General features: G+C 35.0%; 2 protein-coding genes across 4 annotated transcripts; both read left to right on the top strand.

The window, feature by feature from the left end:
* On the top strand, positions 1-7691 carry LOC104242491 (protein-tyrosine sulfotransferase). 2 transcript variants are annotated; one of them, XM_070162968.1, is made up of 13 exons: positions 1-186; positions 1789-1876; positions 2566-2743; positions 2868-2939; positions 3562-3847; positions 4134-4274; positions 5642-5746; positions 5843-5990; positions 6467-6516; positions 6632-6700; positions 6798-6917; positions 7065-7199; positions 7364-7691. In XM_070162968.1, exons 2-13 carry the CDS (start codon positions 1819-1821, stop codon positions 7505-7507), a joined length of 1506 nt encoding a protein of 501 aa, XP_070019069.1. In that variant the 5' UTR covers positions 1-186; positions 1789-1818; the 3' UTR covers positions 7508-7691. The 2 variants fall into 2 exon arrangements, with proteins under 2 accessions (XP_070019069.1, XP_070019070.1); XM_070162969.1 differs by lacking the exon at positions 1-186 and adding an exon at positions 262-311.
* Positions 7692-12141: 4450 nt separating this feature from the next.
* On the top strand, positions 12142-16793 carry LOC104242490 (GATA transcription factor 11-like). Of its 2 annotated transcripts, none has more exons than XM_009797544.2 (3): positions 12142-12472; positions 13552-13812; positions 15834-16793. In XM_009797544.2, the coding sequence occupies exons 1-3, from the start codon at positions 12470-12472 to the stop codon at positions 16485-16487; spliced, it is 918 nt and encodes a 305-aa protein (XP_009795846.1). In that variant the 5' UTR covers positions 12142-12469; the 3' UTR covers positions 16488-16793. The 2 variants fall into 2 exon arrangements, with proteins under 2 accessions (XP_009795846.1, XP_009795845.1); XM_009797543.2 differs by having other exon boundaries at positions 13549-13812.
* Positions 16794-17439: the final 646 nt, after the last annotated feature.

The raw sequence follows: 17439 nt of genomic DNA, 5'->3' as shown, positions 1-17439 counted from the left end.
ATCAGCGAAACAGTGTTTCGAATTTTCCAGGGAAAAGCTCAGTGGTTAGATTCCGGATACTTCTCCGATCGGAGAGGTTACCGGCGGCGAAGTGGACCCCACCACCCCTCAATTCCTGATTGTGGAGGAGTTTTGTCTGGTTTTGTGCATATTTATGAGCACGAGATCTCGAAATTCCATAAACAGGCTAGCCCCATTTTTTTTCTCAATTCTCTTTCTTTCATGCATTCCCCTTATATATATATATGTGTGTTTTTTTGTGTTGTCTGTGTGTGTGAGAGAGTGGATTTCAGCTCGTTGGATTTTAAAAGGTAATTAACCCCCACCCCCCTCACACACCTACACAGGGAAACAAGGAGAAAAAAAGATTTTTACGTTGTGATTGGTGTTTTGATAGATGGGTGGGCGTTTATTTTGGATAAGCGTTCATTTTCCACTGTTAAAGGTTGATTTTACTGGGATTCTTAAATAGTATTGAGTATTTGCCCTGTGAATTCAGCTAGTTGTATGTTAAAGGTCCTCCCCCCTCCCCCCCCCCCCCCGAAAATAGTTTCTAATTGTGACTTGTGACTGGTGTTTTGGTAGATGGGTGGGTGTTAAATTTGGAAAAGTGCTCATTTTTCACGGTTAAAAATGCTAGTACGAATGTTTGTGTATTGTGTATATGCCCAGTGAATTCAGCTAGATGAATGCTAAAGGTCACTCCCCACCCACCCCCCACCCCTACAGAGAAAAGAAAGAAAGAAAAAACTTTCAAGTTCTGGATGTGTTTTCATAGATGGGTGGGTGTTAAATTTCGATAACTGATCATTTTTCACGGTTTAAAATGTTAAAGCTTGAATCTTTACTTGGATTCTGGAATAGTTATGAGTGTTATTTTATTATGTTATATGCGCTGTGAATTCAGCTTGTTGAATGTAAGAGGTTACTAACACCCCACCCCCCCCCCACCCCCCAAATTTTGGTGATTTTATACATGAGTGGGTGTTAAAATATGGACTAATGTCCATTTATCACGGTTGAAAGTGCTGAAGTTTGAATCTTTACTTGGATTCTTGAATGAGTGTATGTGCTATATGTGTATGCCCTGTAAATTCAACTAGTTGAATGTTAAAGAATGCCCTGCCCCCCCCCCCCCCCCACAATTTTTGGTGTTTTTATACATGGGTGGGTGTTAAAATATGGACTAATGTCCATTTATCACGGTTGAAAGTGCTGAAGTTTGAATCTTTACTTGGATTCTTGAATGAGTGTATGTGCTATATGTGTATGCCCTGTAAATTCAACTAGTTGAATGTTAAAGAATGCCCTGCCCCCCCCCCCCCCACAAATTTTGGTGTTTTTATACATGGGTGGGTGTTAAAATATGGACTAATGTCCATTTATCACGGTTGAAAGTGCTGAAGTTTGAATCTTTACTTGGATTCTTGAATGAGTGTATGTGCTATATGTGTATGCCCTGTAAATTCAGCTAGTTGAATGTTAAAGAATGCCCCCCCCCCCCCGTATTGGTGATTTTATACTTGGGCGGGTGTTATAATTTGGACTAGTGTGCGTTTATCACAGTTGAAAGTGCTGAAGTTTGAATTATACGATTCTTGAATTTTTTTTTGTGTGTGTACATATTATGTATATGCTGATTCAGCTAGTTGAATGTTGAAGGTCGCGCCTCCCCTCCTTTTATTGGTGATTATATAATTGGATGGGTGTTACAATATGTACTAATGTCCATTTATAGCAGTTAAAAGTGCTGAATTTTGAATCTTTACTTTGTTTCTTTATTTTCAGTTTGACTTTTGGGAAAGATTGGAGGTGGGAATGAGGCAAATAGGTGATAAGTTTGACGTTCTTGTGATCCTGGTGTTTTTGCTCTTGGGTATGTCTCTTTATTTATTGCTTATTCGTTGTACTATATGTTATGAATGAAAGATTTTGGTTTGAAGGAAATTTAGCTATTTTTCTCCTTAAGACATGTATGTTTCTCACTATCTACTTGTTTAAACTATACCCTGTTTGTTTATTTCTAGTATTGCAAGGACATTTTCTTGATTTCCCTTTTTTTCTTGGGGTTTGGAGAACATGTTTGTTAAAGAAGCTAATTGAGTCTTTGAGCCTCTGATATGTTTAGCGAAGTTAAACAGCAAAAATCTCTCTCTCTCTCTCTCTCTCTCTCTCTCTCTCTCTCTCTCTCTCTCTCTCTCTCGATCGATCGATCGAAGCAATTAGCTTAAAGTTTGACTCTTGGAAAAAGGTGATGGCTTGTAATTTCTTGAGGCCTTCTTGTGATTTAAAAGTTTTCGTCCTGGAAATTTATATTATAGCTCTAATCAAAATCTAGATGTTTCATGATACTGATGATTTATATATAGTCATGAAGATGATATTGGTCCTTGTTTTTTTTTCTTTCTGGAAGTTACATGTGAATGCTATTTATGTTGTAAGCGAAGCATTATGGATACAATTCATATGTACATAAGATTTGCTGATAAGCATGTGATGGAGCTCTTTTTAGAGGAATGGGAATTTATATTTATCTGGAAATTGATAATGTTGTTTGGTGCCCAGTTTCTACCATATCAAAGGCATCTGAAAGCAAAGATGGCTTCAATCGGTGTGAACACATTGTCAAACAGTGGGCGTCTTCTTCACTTGACTTGGAAGTCAAAGATGACAAACATGTCTTGCAGAACTTGCTCTTTTTTCTTCATGTCCCCAGGACTGGAGGGCGAACATATTTTCATTGGTAAAAACAGTTTCCATCGATAAATTCCTTTCCCTTTGACATAGATGAGGAATAGAACTGCTTCTAAACATTTCATACTATGATCTGAATATTAGCTAACAATTTATATTTATCGTGTTTGCAGTTTTCTTAAAAAGCTTTATGCCAGTTCATTGGAGTGTCCACGTTCTTATGACAAGTTAAGGATTGATCCAAGGTAATAGATTTTTTCATCCTTTAGCATTAAATCGTTAGGAAACATTAAATATTACTATTTTCAAAGTTTTTAGGATGTTAATCCGAAGCTATAAGAAGGCACCTAAGCAAACCTATAACTTTAGTTGAAATGACAAATTGCATTAGGCAGTCCAGTATAGAACCTCTGATATTGACTGCTAATGTTGCTGTCTTAGAAAAGGTAGACATTGTTGACGATAAGGTCACTTCTACCCATTTGATTCTTTGTGTTACTCCTACTTGTGTATTTAAAAGTTAGAGTTAATGGGAGCATTAGAGGCATCATAGTATTTAGGTTTATTGAGAAGAAATAAATGGATTACCGAATTAAAGTACAGATCTTTTATAAGGTCTGGTTGTTTTGAAAGCATCCGAGATAGAAGCTATTATATCAATCATTTTGAAGTGTGCAACACTAAATCTCTCTGCTTTTACTTCAGCCAGTCTTCCTATCGTAACATATAGTAACAGAGAAGCAATTTGGATTAGCTCTACTGTACAATTTGTTTCTCTGCTTCCTACTTTTTTTTTACCTTTTCCAGTTCAGGAAATTTATTAATAGTTGCTCTCAATATTACTACTTTTTTTTTTTGCTGGTGCAGAAAACCAAAATGCCGCTTGTTGGTTACTCACAATGACTACAGCATGATGTCCAAACTTCCCAAGGATGAAACTTCTGTGGTGACAATCCTTAGAAATCCAATTGACCGTGTTTTTAGTGCTTATGAGTTTTCTGTGGAGGTAGCAGCTAGGTTCTTGGTGCACCCTAACTTAACGTCTGCCACTAGAATGTCTGGACGGCTGCGTTCGAAAAATACAATAAGCACTCTAGATATTTGGCCATGGAAGTACTTGGTCCCTTGGATGAGAGAAGATCTATTTGCTCGAGTATGTCTTTTTAACAGCATTTGTCGATTCATCATCTTGTCCAGCAAGTTTTACTATCTAAGCAACAATTTGCATATACATCTTAAAATGTAATCAGCCAAACTTATTAACCTGAAAGTATAATTGTCTTATCTGGTTTCCCTTCCTCCTCCTCAAAATCTATTCTGACTCTATCAATGCCAAATGTTGATAGCATGCTACGGGAACTTCTGTCATGCATTTCTCCGTGGCAGTATGAATTTGACTTGCTTAAGCATTAATATGTTGCATATCCTCTGGACTGCAGAGGGAAGCAAGAAAGCAAAAGGGCAATTCTGTTGTTGCAAGCACTAATCCATATGATATGGAGGAGATGGTGATGCCTCTACATGAATATATCAACAACCCTATTGCTCGGGACATCATTCACAATGGAGCCACGTTTCAGGTATTATTGCCTGTTTTTGCAGTTACAATTTGAAACCGTGCGACCTCTTTTTCGTTTTCTGCAATCTATTGTTTGGAGTTGTACAAAAGCTTAAATTAGGGATCCAACTCGGAATTTTTCGGGGAAGGTTGTGCACAACATGCTTATGGTATTTTACTATAATTTTCAAGTTTTTCTTCTGCTTGATTGGTTAATTGTTGTTTAACTGTTACTGGAACTGCAGTGGGATTCCTTTTCTTTTCTCTTTCGTTCTTTTCAGAAAACATTGGCAAACTGCAATGAAACTGCGAATTGTTTTAAACCTCGAATATGTGGCGCTAGACCAGCCTCAGATACTGCCTTGCGTGCTATATGCTGTATCATGAAATAGTCTCTTGCTTTAACAATTTTATATTTTTTGAAAATGTTTCACAAAACAGATTATTCAATTAATGCAAAAAAGGAGAAGCAACAGTGATATAAGACGAGGCTCCTTTTCATTTCTTTGGGTGTAGCAAAGGAGGGATTCTTTTCTTAGAGAATGGATAAAAAGAAAAGAAAAAAATAACATTACTGCTATTCAAGAGCGATGGAGGATGGTTTTCTTTTTATTTTTTCTGCCTCTGTTGTGAAGAACTTGTGACTGCTAATTTGTGTATCCTACAAGGTGGCAGACCCCATTCTTGTAGGCTATCTTCTCTTCTGATAAAATAATAATTTATTGATATTCCTGGCATATAAGTGGATATAAAAGGGGAGAGCTTACATAAAAATATGGTTTTAACCAATAACACCCTCATCTATACTAATTGGAACCTCATGGAGCCCCAAAGATTTACGGAACAAAATAATTTGCCCTAATATGTGAAAAAGTACTTTCCACCCATCAAACACTCTTTTTTTTCTTTATTTTTGCAATATCCACGTGAGAGCCAAAGACGTCCAAATCAATGTAGCACCCACCACTGTTCGATATCCACATTTTAAGTTTTTCAGCTACGATGGCATATTTGTCCACTGTGATATAGAATAAGCTAGGGACTGTTCCCTCAAGATTAAATGTCCACATCATCAGTTTGAACTAAAACAATCTTCTCTTATAAGCAAATGTACCATACAAGTTTAGTGAGATTAGATAATCTTGTAACCTGGGATAAAGTTGATTATACTTGTATGCATGCAATATTCCTTGTGTCTAACGAGTGTGGCAGCAATAGCATAATTAAAATTTTGTTGTTGATTTCTGAAGGATAGGAAAAAAGGAACTCCTAATTCTTTCTTGCTCACAACCCCTCCCCTCTCAGTCCCTCACCCGGGTGTCTCTTCTCCCGACCCAAAGGAAATGCTCTTGAAGTTGTTTCAACTGCCTGATAGTGTCTAATTTATAGGTCGCGGGACTTACAAACAACTCTTATCTGACAGAGGCACATGACGTTCGTCACTGTGTACTGAAGTATCAGTCTCTTGGAGAATATGTGTTGAAGGTTGCAAAGGTAATCAAGCCACGCTAAATTAAGTTTGACTCTGGGTACTATACTCTGCTATATCCCCTCTTGATGATGGTTGAAATTACTTGTAAATTCTTGCAGAAGAGGTTGGATGATATGTTGTATGTTGGACTCACAGAAAACCACAAGGAATCAGCCACCATGTTTGCAAATGTAGTCGGTACTCAGGCAATTTCACAGTTCACTGGTTCTAGATCACATGGAGATCATGCTGCTAACAACAATTCAGGTCAGTTTAGAAGCTACTTGTTTTACCGAATTGATGCCTTGGCTAGGAATATTCCTGTTTTCTTCTACGGGTATCATGTAACAGTCAATGGTTGGATGAAAATCAGTTTGAACACACTAGCAGACGCTCAGCTATACACTTCTTTTTTCTATTTATTTTTGTTTTTGATGGGGTGGGTTATTGAACCCGTCTTGTAAGCTTCCACCTTACGAGAGGCCTATTTTGGTGGTCCCATTTTTTTCTTATTGCTTCATCAAAAATTCCAAAATTGGTCAGAATTAGAAGTTGAGTTTATAGAAATGTTTCAAAAGTTCCTTATTAAAAAAAATAGAAATGTTTCAAAAGTTGAGTTTATAGAAATGTTTCAACAACTGATTTCTCAAGAATGACCTATTTTCTGCTAGAATCAAGTGTTATTCAAGTTGGACATTTACTAAGTTGTAGTTTTGATGATTACATCATCTGGTTGTGCGCAGAACAGAGATCTTCACTGCTAGAATCTGATTTTGATAACACTTATCACCATGTAAGCTTTCTGTCTCTCTTGAAATATGATCATAAATAGATCTATCGGCTTTAAGTGCCTGTTCGAATATCATACTGATCTATGACTTTAATCCTTGTTTTCGCCCAAACTTCAGAACAACAGCTCATACGAAAAGCCCAGTCAAATCTCATCAGTTGAGCGAGGTGAAGCGACAAAGGAAAATGTAAGCCCGTTCCTATGAAGTCTAAGACAATGTCTTTCTGTTCTAACGGCAACATATGAGAATGTTCCAAAATGTAACTTTTCTGCTACCACAACAGATGACTGTAGGAAAACTCATGGATGTGTATGAAAGCTGCATTTCGAACTTAAGGAAGTCCCAGTCTGAAAGACGTGTAAATTCTCTAAAGAAAATTTCTCCAGCAAATTTTACAAAGGAGGTATTTTAGACAAACTCTGTGCGGTTTTTCAACCTCCTGCAGTTTTCATTTTTACATGTTTACCCACGCAGTTCTACATACTTGGTTTCAGATTTATCAAGGGCTCAATCCTCTTATCATAAACATTCATGGTTTCAAATTTGACAGGGACGTCGTCAGGTGTCTGAAGCACTTCTTCAGGAGATCACATCGTTAAACAGCCTAGACGTGGAGCTTTATAAATATGCCCAAACGATCTTTGCAAATCAACACAAACTCATGTTGCAGAACAAGATTGTCACAGTAAGTGCCCAAACGATCTTTTCAAGCCAACATATCTTTGCATAAGCTACAAGCACTAGAGCATGTTGATGTCTCATCCCAAGGAATTTTATGTAGGGCATGGATTTCCACGAGACGATTCTATCTAACAAGTTGCAAGCTTAATCGTTTGTGTTATTTTGCAGAACCAGCAGGACCATGGATTCGACGAATCATATAGTGCATTTTCTTGGGAAGCCATTTCTATTGCCGTTTCCGTGCTCTTTGTGCTTCTATTTGCTGTCCTGTTTGTAACTGCAAAAAGAAGAACATCCAAACTTAAGTTATGATACAACTGTATTGCAATATCACCAACATTAGTGACCGGAAAAAAAAAGGAAAAGAAATTGAATAGAAAGATAAATTTAGCTCAGTTAGCATGTAAGATGATCATGCCTTATTAGTGGAGGTAACTACACCCACATGCAATTTTGTGAGTAAATCAAAGCTTAATGTAAAATTTTGTTTATGTCAGATCCAATACTGGCTACTGGTTCTTACTTCTTACTATACACTTTTCTAATAGATGTTCCAAGCAAGAGCTAATGAAAAACCGATGGTCTATCGGAAACAACCCCTTCTTCATAAGGTAGAGGTAAGGTCTGCGTATACACTACCCTTCCTAAACGTCGCTTGTGGGACCGCACTGGGTATGTTGTTTGTTATTGTTGTTGTCTCATTGAGTGGTCGTTTGGTAGGATGCATTAGACAAAATAATGCATGCATTAACTTTGTGTATTCATAGTACCTTGTTTGGTACACTTTATGCATCAACTTTGTGTATTCATAGTACCTTGTTTGGTACACTTTTTGAACATATGTATTAGTTATACACTCTATTTGGTATTATCCTATGCATAACTAATGTATAAGAAACCATGGTATTGACAATGCAATGTGTTTTAATACATGCATTAGCTTAGTTAAAGATAATATTGTCCTTCAAAATTTATGCTTGATTAAAATATGTTATTATATTAATGCAAGTTTAAAATGATCCAAGAAAGTGAGAAATAAAATTATATCCTAGTAAATAAATAAATACTTAGCATATTTTTTTTAATAAATAAATATTTAGTTATATACTACAACAGAAGTAGACAAATCAAATAATTTTCTTAAAACCTTATTCATATAAAAATATTCCTCAATATATGTTTCTTTAAAAAAAGAAGAAGTGATGGACTAGTTATGAGGGTATTTTTGTAAACAAACAATTCTTTTAGAAATTGTGCAACACTTTAATATATCAAACCAAACAATGAATAAGAAATATGTTAGCATAACTAATGCAAGTATAACTAATACCAGTATTACTAATATACCAAATTCCGCATTATTCTTATACACTCTACCAAACGAACCCCTGAATATTATACTTTTGAAGGGAGTAAAACTACTTGTGTTGTAACAAATACCTAGTCTCAGAGAAACAGATTCTCGGGGCAAACCATATGGCCTTTGATATCTTGTTTTGATAATTTTTACATTGGTTTATTGGTATTTCTCACATATTGGAATTTCAGCTTTGAAGTTGAAATGAAGAGTCATGCCAAATTACAGTTTTCTTTAGTTATTTTCTCCCTTCATTTATTTAAACTAGTCCCTGGGCAATCTGAATATTAAGCTAAGAAAAATAGTTGGAGAAGATAAAATATAATTGTAAATGTTAGCTCAAAAGAATTATTATACAGATGAGAAGTTAAAGAGCTTAACTTTGCAAGGTGAAGAATTTAGATAGTACATGTACCTTAATAAATTCTTTGACAATCCCAAGCCAAATTTAACGTTACAAAACTAACTTTTGTAGCTTATGTATTTTGTTTATTATTATTGAACGTATTATTAATATATCTTTTAAGGGCAAGTATAATAGGGTCAATTTAGTCTTTCATGTTCAACTTTTGATCGTCATACTTATAATATAGAATGATGATGGGATAAATAAAATAAAATACCTCTGATCAAAACAGAATAGAATACACAGCCAATGAATATCACTTCCATATATTTGTGGTGCATATAATGTTATTCTTTAGATAATGTGCTAGTAGTATATACTACTAACAAAATGGATTGTCTAGCTTATAAATCCTGTACATTTCTTACCATGCGAAAGTATATGCTAATTTAATGCAAAACCTTAATAACATGGGTTGGATGATCCATTTTTTATAGCTTGAATCTAGAATTCATACGTTGGTCATATATAGAGCTGTTAAAACGGGCTAGCTCAGCCCAACCCAGTTCAAGTCTCGTGGGCTTTTAAATTTGGTGGGCTAGGGTGGGCTGACCCTTCATCTATATGGGCCTTAAAATGGCTAGCCCAACCCAGCCCTAAGAGGGTCGCATGCTAGGGCGGGCCGACCCTTCAACTTTTTAGATTTTTTTTTTCAAATCTTTAAATATTTTTTCATGACATAATCTATTAATCATATGAACCACTTCTGTTTATTTAGAGTGTACAAGAATCTTGATATTTGATAAGAAAACTCGTAATTGAAATGCAAATTCTCTACATCTCTAGCTCTTCTTTTTTTAACATTGCATGAATATTTTTTTAGTATTTTTCTTTCACTTTCCTTAGATTCAGTAATTGCTTCGGTAAGTTTACCTGTTAAGGTTTTTTAATTTAGGTTTAACATTATTTGTTGATTTCATCATTATTGTCCATGAAATTTTTAAAATTCATGAAATATGCTAGTGTTTATCAATTTCCTTTGGGTATTAAAACTTGACCTTTTTCTATAATAAAGATAAATTTAATAATTAATAATATATTAAAGTAACTAAACTGATCATTGGCCACTTAAAGTAATATTTTCTTTTGAAAAAATATTATTGGACAGCTAAAACTTTCCTAGTTTGTTGTTAATTAAGCAAAAGAAAAACTAATCTTGTCATATTACATGCATATCAAAAATATAAATTCTAGTTAATATGGAAGGATAAATGAGAATTCTAAGGTTGAAAAATGTGGATATAGTTAATAATTTTTTAGTTTTTACTTTTTTTAAATATTTAAATATGAATTTAATTAATTTTTAACCCACGGGCCAGCCTAGGCCCAGCCTTGATCAAGTTTCAAAGGCCAGCGAACTGATTTGGGCCGGGTTTATAAACCTAATTTTAAATGGGCTAAAACAATCCCAACCCAGCCCTACCCAAGTAGCAAGCTGGGTTGGGCTCATGGGCAAGCCCATTTTGACGGCTCTAGTCATATATTTGAGCGATTAGGAGATAATAAACTTACTAAAAGTTGGATTGTGAAAAACAAATTGAACATGCAATACCCAATTTTTAGTTAATAATATAAAAAACTTAATAAATATCTTTGAATGTTCGTATAGATTAGATTTGTACTTGTGTATTATATGTTATCCAATCTTTACTTCAATAAACATGCCAGGTGCCAGCAGGAGAAGCTTCTCCTCAAGTCCACGAGTAAACTTAATCAGTTACTTTCACATACCAATACGTAAGTAAATATCTCACACGATCAAGTGACTAACACTCAAGACCCCTCTACTGATAATAAAAGTGGAATTAATTTTTTTTTTTTTCATTTTCCTCATTTGTATTGAGAGAGTAATTGCACAATTTTGAAATAAATATTTTATTTTGGATGGTTATGTTGGGAATGAGGAATTATTAAGGCAAATTGATGAAATACTTTGTTTGTTTGTACTTTCTTGTAAGAAGAGAAAAAAACTTAACTTTTAAGCTAAAATCCTAATCCTAGAATAACTAAGTAGATAAATGCTCAATCGAATTTTAAAAGATCCAACAAATTCGAGCTTATTTGATTTATATTTGAATTGTAATTCGAAATCGGAAATCCCAATCGAGTTTTATATTCAATCTGAACTGTTTAAACATTCACGGTCCAAGCGTACTAGCACATATCAATGGATTTACCCTTACATTCTACCATGCATTTTTATAGATGCAAATTGTAATATAATCCAATTACAACTATATTCTAAAAAATTCTTCCAAATATAATAATCCAAGCATACGATAAAAGAAAATTTTGAAAGCAATTCAAACAGAAACTGTCCAGTCGGCACACAGTAACATTAAAACCTCTCAACTAAAATCATATGCATTATTGCATCCTCACACCATCAAATTATTAGTGTCAGAATATTTTTTGATGGGGTCAAAGAAAAATAGAACCAAAAAAAGTTAAATCAATTTTCTTTTTTGGAATAACACTGTTTTACCCTTTGGTCAGAAGGGACCATCACAAATATTGGACCCACTTAACAACTCATCAATTATCAGATTGGAGTAACATTTACACAAACTCATGTCCCATACCATCAAAATTATAGTAAAAATTTATTCGTGTTCGATACTTATATTAAATTAATAAAAATATAAAATATTTATCTTTGATACCTAAATTATCACTTAACAATACAATGAAACAACAATTATTTGAATTTAAATTATTTTATTTGACATAAATAAATATGAAGTGAAACCTTAGAGTAACGATAAATTATCGCAGAAATGACACCAGATAGCCACTTTAAAAGATTGTTATTTACGAATTAGTCAGTGCGTCCTAAATTTTAATTTTTCAAGACAAAAATGTTTAGAATGGTCTTGAAGTTAAAATTTTCATTTTAAAATTTAGGACAATATAAATATTTGCTAATCTCTAAATAACATTCTGAGAATGACTATTTGTGCACTTGCCCCAAAATTATCTCAGTGTGGCCTACATGTTACGGTTTGAGCCTTAGAAGTAGCCACCACTTGTGTGCTGCCTTTTCCCCAACCTATGTGAATACCAGATACTTTGTGCACCGGGCCGCCTTCAATAAATATCAGATGCAACTAAATATTTATTTTAAAATTAGACCATAAGTCATAAGATCACTTGTCTCTCCCTCCAAAACAATCACATGCTCCGCCGACCATTTCACCTTCCCTGCTCCTCCTCTTCACCCTATCAAATTGCATTATTTCAATTACTACTTTACTTTTTTCACGAAAACCTAAAGTCTGAATTTTGAAAATCCTAACTCTCCAAATACTCACCAAATTCAGACAAAAAGATTTCGAAAAAAGTTATAAAAAATAAAAGAAGAAAAAAGAAAAAGCTTTTATTTTTCTTATTCCCCTTTATCTATATCCTCTTTCTTACCCTATCTTTTTGTTATTCGTCTAGTCTCTGCAAAACTAAACTTCCCCCATAAAGTGCAAATGCCATACTCAAGGGTTTAAGGGGTTTTTGTTCTATGGTAAGTACACATGCAAAATATTTACTTCTTTTTTCTCATATCCACTTCACTTTTTTAACTAAAGTTTACATCTTTTTAAGGTAAAACTCACCTTGTATTTTTTTTCCCAGCTTTTTAAGGTGTGTCGAGAAAATGGGTCAAATTTTTTTGAAGATTTTTGCTACTTTTTTTTTTTTTTTTTTGGGCTAATTTAGCTTAATGGGTCACTGAGATTGCTGAGTCCTTGAGTTTTTTCCTTTGGGATTAATTTTTTCTATTTTATTGCCTTTTTTCATATTTTTTTTAGCTGCTGAACTGAGCCGACATGTTTGTGTCTTGTTTAGTTTGCTAGGGCAAAGGTTTTTTTGGTCATGAGAAGTTGATGGTACTGTTTAGGAAAGTGACTGACAAAACGTCGTCGTTTTATTAGGAGTAAAATTATTTCTCTTAATTTTATAATTTATAATTAACACGTGTTTTTTTTAATTATTAGTTTTTCCCTAATTTGGTCAACAATTACTCTATTTAGACCAAAAGATTCTCCTTCTGCAGCATTCTCTTGATTTATCTAGGTGCAGAATTAGTCTATATTTTAAAGTAATTAATATAATGGCTATTTTAAATTTAATTTTCATTAGTGTGATAAGTACTTAATCATAATTAGATGAAGATTCTATTTCATAATTGGATTCTAACTAGAATCCTATTTTTGGTACAATTTTAGTACATAGCACAAAGACACGTAACAAATAAGTTGTAACTTTGTTCCTTACCTACTAAGATTTTGTAGAAGCAAAAAACTCGTGTACCCTTATATGGATAAAATTTGAATAGGTAATATTAATCCATCCTTATAGATAGTGTTACCTTTTTTTTTTCTTTTAAATAAAATTAGTAATCTATTTCCTAGGTTAGGTTCATGTTTACTTAAATAGTGATACATAATTTTGGAAAAAAAATATAATCTATATGGTGAGTTACGTGTATGAATTTTGTGCATGAGTCCTTTTTAAATACTCTTTAATGGTATCATTGTCATAAGTATTTTGTTCTGTTTTTTGGGTGTTATAAAGTTATAATCTTTTTTTGTACCTCAGAAGATGACTATGGTTGGACATTGTGGTTATTTGGATGGAATTCCAACTGGTCCTGTTGTTGATGAAGATTTTGATGATATACTCAATTTCTTGGATTTTCCCTTGGAAAGTTTGGAAGAAGATGGACAAGGCGTAGAATGGGATGCTAGTGAGTCCAAGTTTCTTGGACCTATTCCGATGGACGCTCTTATGGCTTTCCCGCCAGTGCCTCAAGGCAACATTGGTAACGGTCGGGTGAAGGCAGAGCCAAATTCCAATCATCCTGTGAGTTTTCAGTTTTCTTTTGTAAAGCTTGTTTATGTTGAATGCTTTTGTGTTGTATGTTTTTGGTTTCTTTGTTTTGTAAACAAATATGCAAGTTGGTGGTGTAGACTTATGGTTAAGAGGTAATATTATTTTATAGTGTTGCTCTTTAATGAGAATGCTGCTGATAATAAGGGTGAACTATGTCCTTTGTTTGGCTTGGCTCGCGCATTCCCTTTATCTTTATGTTCCTGCTAATGCTCTACTGGTCTCAATCATGGATTCACATTAATGTGTGCCATGAGCCGAGGGTCTACCAGAAACAGCCTCTCTACCTGCTTTAGGTAGAGGTAAAGTGTGTACACCCTACCTTCCCCAGACCCCACTTGTGGAAATTCACTGGGTATGTTGTTGTATATGAAAGCAATGGCATTCTTGTTTTGGAAATCCAAGGATTGACAAACAAAGAACAGCTTATGTAATGTTACTATATGCCCATGCTTGATTCCTAATAAACAATGTAAGTCTGTCTCAAGGTGATTGTGTTGGCAGTTGGCATTGCTTCTCTTTTTTCGTTTCCTTTCAATCTGTCCTTTGTCTTTTTTCTGCAAATGTAGTCCTATGCTCTCCCTAACTGCGATGCAGTTTTAGGAGAAAATAGGATTTTCTATTTTTTCCTTGTAGCACTTGTTCTAAAAATATTTAAAAAAGAAGACTTCTTTTCCTCTCTCTCTCCCTCTCTATTTTTTTTTTTTTGTTTATTTTTGGTTTGTGTTTTCTGTTCCTCCTAGGTAAAAACTGCATGACCGAAGGCCAGAGCCTGTGTTACATGAAATTCTGTCTAAAGACAAAATCGAATATACTGTACCTGCTTGTCAAAATGTTACAGGATTGAAACGGAAGGATGAAATATATATTTGAATCTTGCTCAAGTTGGTGCCTCATTTAAAGAAAAATGATAGTGTCGTTATTGGAAAGGTAATAACGAAAAACGTAAATGTCCCTATGTAGAAGCTGCAATATAATGCTTTGTAGTGTCTGATTAAAGGATAGTGCCAGGATCGACTGTACAGATTGACCAGGTGCAAGAAAAGCTAGTTCTTGAAGTGCTTGGCTTGCTTGAAGTTTGAAGTTGGTAATGCGGCTTATATAAGTTACTACGAGTGATTGCAACTAGCAGAATTAAGTCATGGTCTCGGGCCACTGGAGCTGAATTAAGGATTAATGAACCTCAAGTTTTTGGAAGATGGGGACCAGCAGAGTCAGGATAGAATCTGTTGAAAATATAAAAGAACTTTCTATCCCTATTTGTAGTTCTTCTTAAAGATTAATGAACCTCAAGTTTCTGGGATGATGGGGACCGATAGAGTCAGTAAAGATGTTCTTGTAGTCTCTGTGCGATTCTTTCTTCTTCGTGAGTTTTGATCTTTTGAAGAAGAGTAAGTTGTATTTTTCATATAAGAGCATATTGAACCTTTGTAAAAGTACTTGAATCGCTGACCATAATGGCCAAGAAAAGAGAAGATTAATCGAGTTGCTCAGTCTTTTGCTTCTGTGAACAAAAAACTTATGTGTTGCATTGAAAAGAATACGAAAGCAATTCTCTGGAAAAAATCCACCTAATAAAGGAATTCATGTCGCTGTTCTAGGTTAGAAGTTAATAGACTAATTTTAACTTCTGAAACCTTGGTCGCTAGCGATTAACATGATGCTTTTCTTTAAGCTGTTATGCACATTTATTTGTGTTTCTCAAAGTGCAGAACATTCTCATCTTATTGAATTGCTTATGTAAACATGCAAGTCCATCTAGCTGTGTTTGTCACTGGTTAATGAGCTAAATTGCATTTTCTTTTCGTGTATTGCATGGATATCCATGCATTAGAAGTATTGAAAGCTGAACTGGTCTTACTTCTTAGTTCTTTTGTTTCTCACATTTTTTCTTTGTAAACTATTGTAATCAACTCTCAAAAGAGTAGTAGAGTGCAGAAACTTCTTGTCATGTATATATCACATAAGTTCCTAATTAAGCGCTACCCTATCAGATCAAAGTTACTGAGGGCCAGGGAAGTGGTATTTTCCAGACGCAAAGCCCGGTTTCAGTTCTTGAAAGCAGCAACTCCTGCTCTGGTGGAAAGAGCATATCCATCAAACATGACATTGCCATTCCCGTACGTCCACGCTCCAAGCGTCCGCGATCTTCAGCTCTTAATCCATGGATTTTGATGCCTCCCATATCTTCTACAAGGTTTGCATCCAAGAAGACTTGTGATGCTAGAAAGGGTAAAGAGAAGAAGAGAAAGATGTCGCTGCTATCAGTGCCACAGATAGCAGATGTTACCAAGAAGAAGACAACCTCCGCGCAACAGTTTAGTTTCAAAAAATGCACACATTGTCAAGTCACAAAGACACCTCAGTGGAGAGAGGGACCACTGGGGCCGAAGACACTATGCAACGCCTGTGGAGTCCGCTATCGTTCAGGGCGATTATTCCCAGAGTACCGACCTGCTGCTAGTCCAACATTTGTTCCAACTTTGCACTCAAACTCTCACAGGAAAGTCGTAGAGATGAGAAAAAAAGCTATATATGGAGAAACATCTGCACTTGAGGAACCTCACAATGTGATCGTAGAGGGCCCTCCAATGTCACCGGCGCCAGAGTTTGTTCCAATGAGTAGCTATTTGTTTGATGTATACTGAAGAGATGATTATACTTTTAGTTAGGAGCTTAATTTTTAGTTTATTGTTTTATTTTCGATGGGGTCATGGGTGGTTCTGCTGGTATGGTGGCTACTCGTGTTATGCGTTGATGTACAAATGTTGAATCTTAGGTGTCTGTCTAGGTTAGATAATTGATTGGAGGTCAGAAGGAAAAGCTTTGAATCAATGTTTGATGAAGCAGTTCCTCTTATGTAAAAACTGAACTAGATATAGTAGATGGTTGGGTTTCATTTCCCCCCCCCCCCCCTTGATTTGGCCTTCAATATATTTTTATTAGTCTTAGTGTCTATGGAGTAGTAGCTTTTAGATACAAGAATTTGCATATTTGCAACATGAATTTGAATGTTTTCTCTTCAAAGTGGATTGCTCTTACCGCACTGCAAATATTTTGTGATAAATTTAAAGAGATTGGAGTTGCATCACATCCAACACTAGCAACTTCAATCTATACTCAAATGTTGCATAGTTCAAATTTTACTTAGATGTTCTTGCTTGCTGTTCCACTATTCATGTGCTCATTCCTTTTCAAAGAAATAACTACACTTCAATCGCAAGCAAGTTAGAGGAACGGTAAAATCGTCTCTTTGTGACTTATAGGTCATGGGTTCAGGTCGTGAAATCAGTTAGTAATACTTGCATCAGAGTAGGTTGCTTACATCACACCCCTTGGTGTGCGGCCCTTCCCGGACCCTACGTGAATGCGGGATGCTTTGTGCACCGGGTCCTATGTCGTTCTATTCAAGCTCGTTTCAGTGCAATGCAAATATGCGATGCCAACTACGTTATAAGGATGTTATAGAGAGGTCTGACTGTAGTTGGTATTACGTTTTACTTATATTATACTTTAGGTCAAATGTCCGGAAAATTTTGAAAAAATATATGTTCATAATTTAATTCACGAAGAATAAGAATCAAGGATAAATTCATAATT

The sequence above is a fragment of the Nicotiana sylvestris genome, chromosome 11 (genome assembly GCF_000393655.2).
Source record: "Nicotiana sylvestris chromosome 11, ASM39365v2, whole genome shotgun sequence".
NCBI classification, from domain to species: Eukaryota; Viridiplantae; Streptophyta; class Magnoliopsida; order Solanales; family Solanaceae; genus Nicotiana; species Nicotiana sylvestris.
Note: the sequence above shows the minus strand (reverse complement) of the source record. Positions and strands in the feature narration are given on the sequence as shown.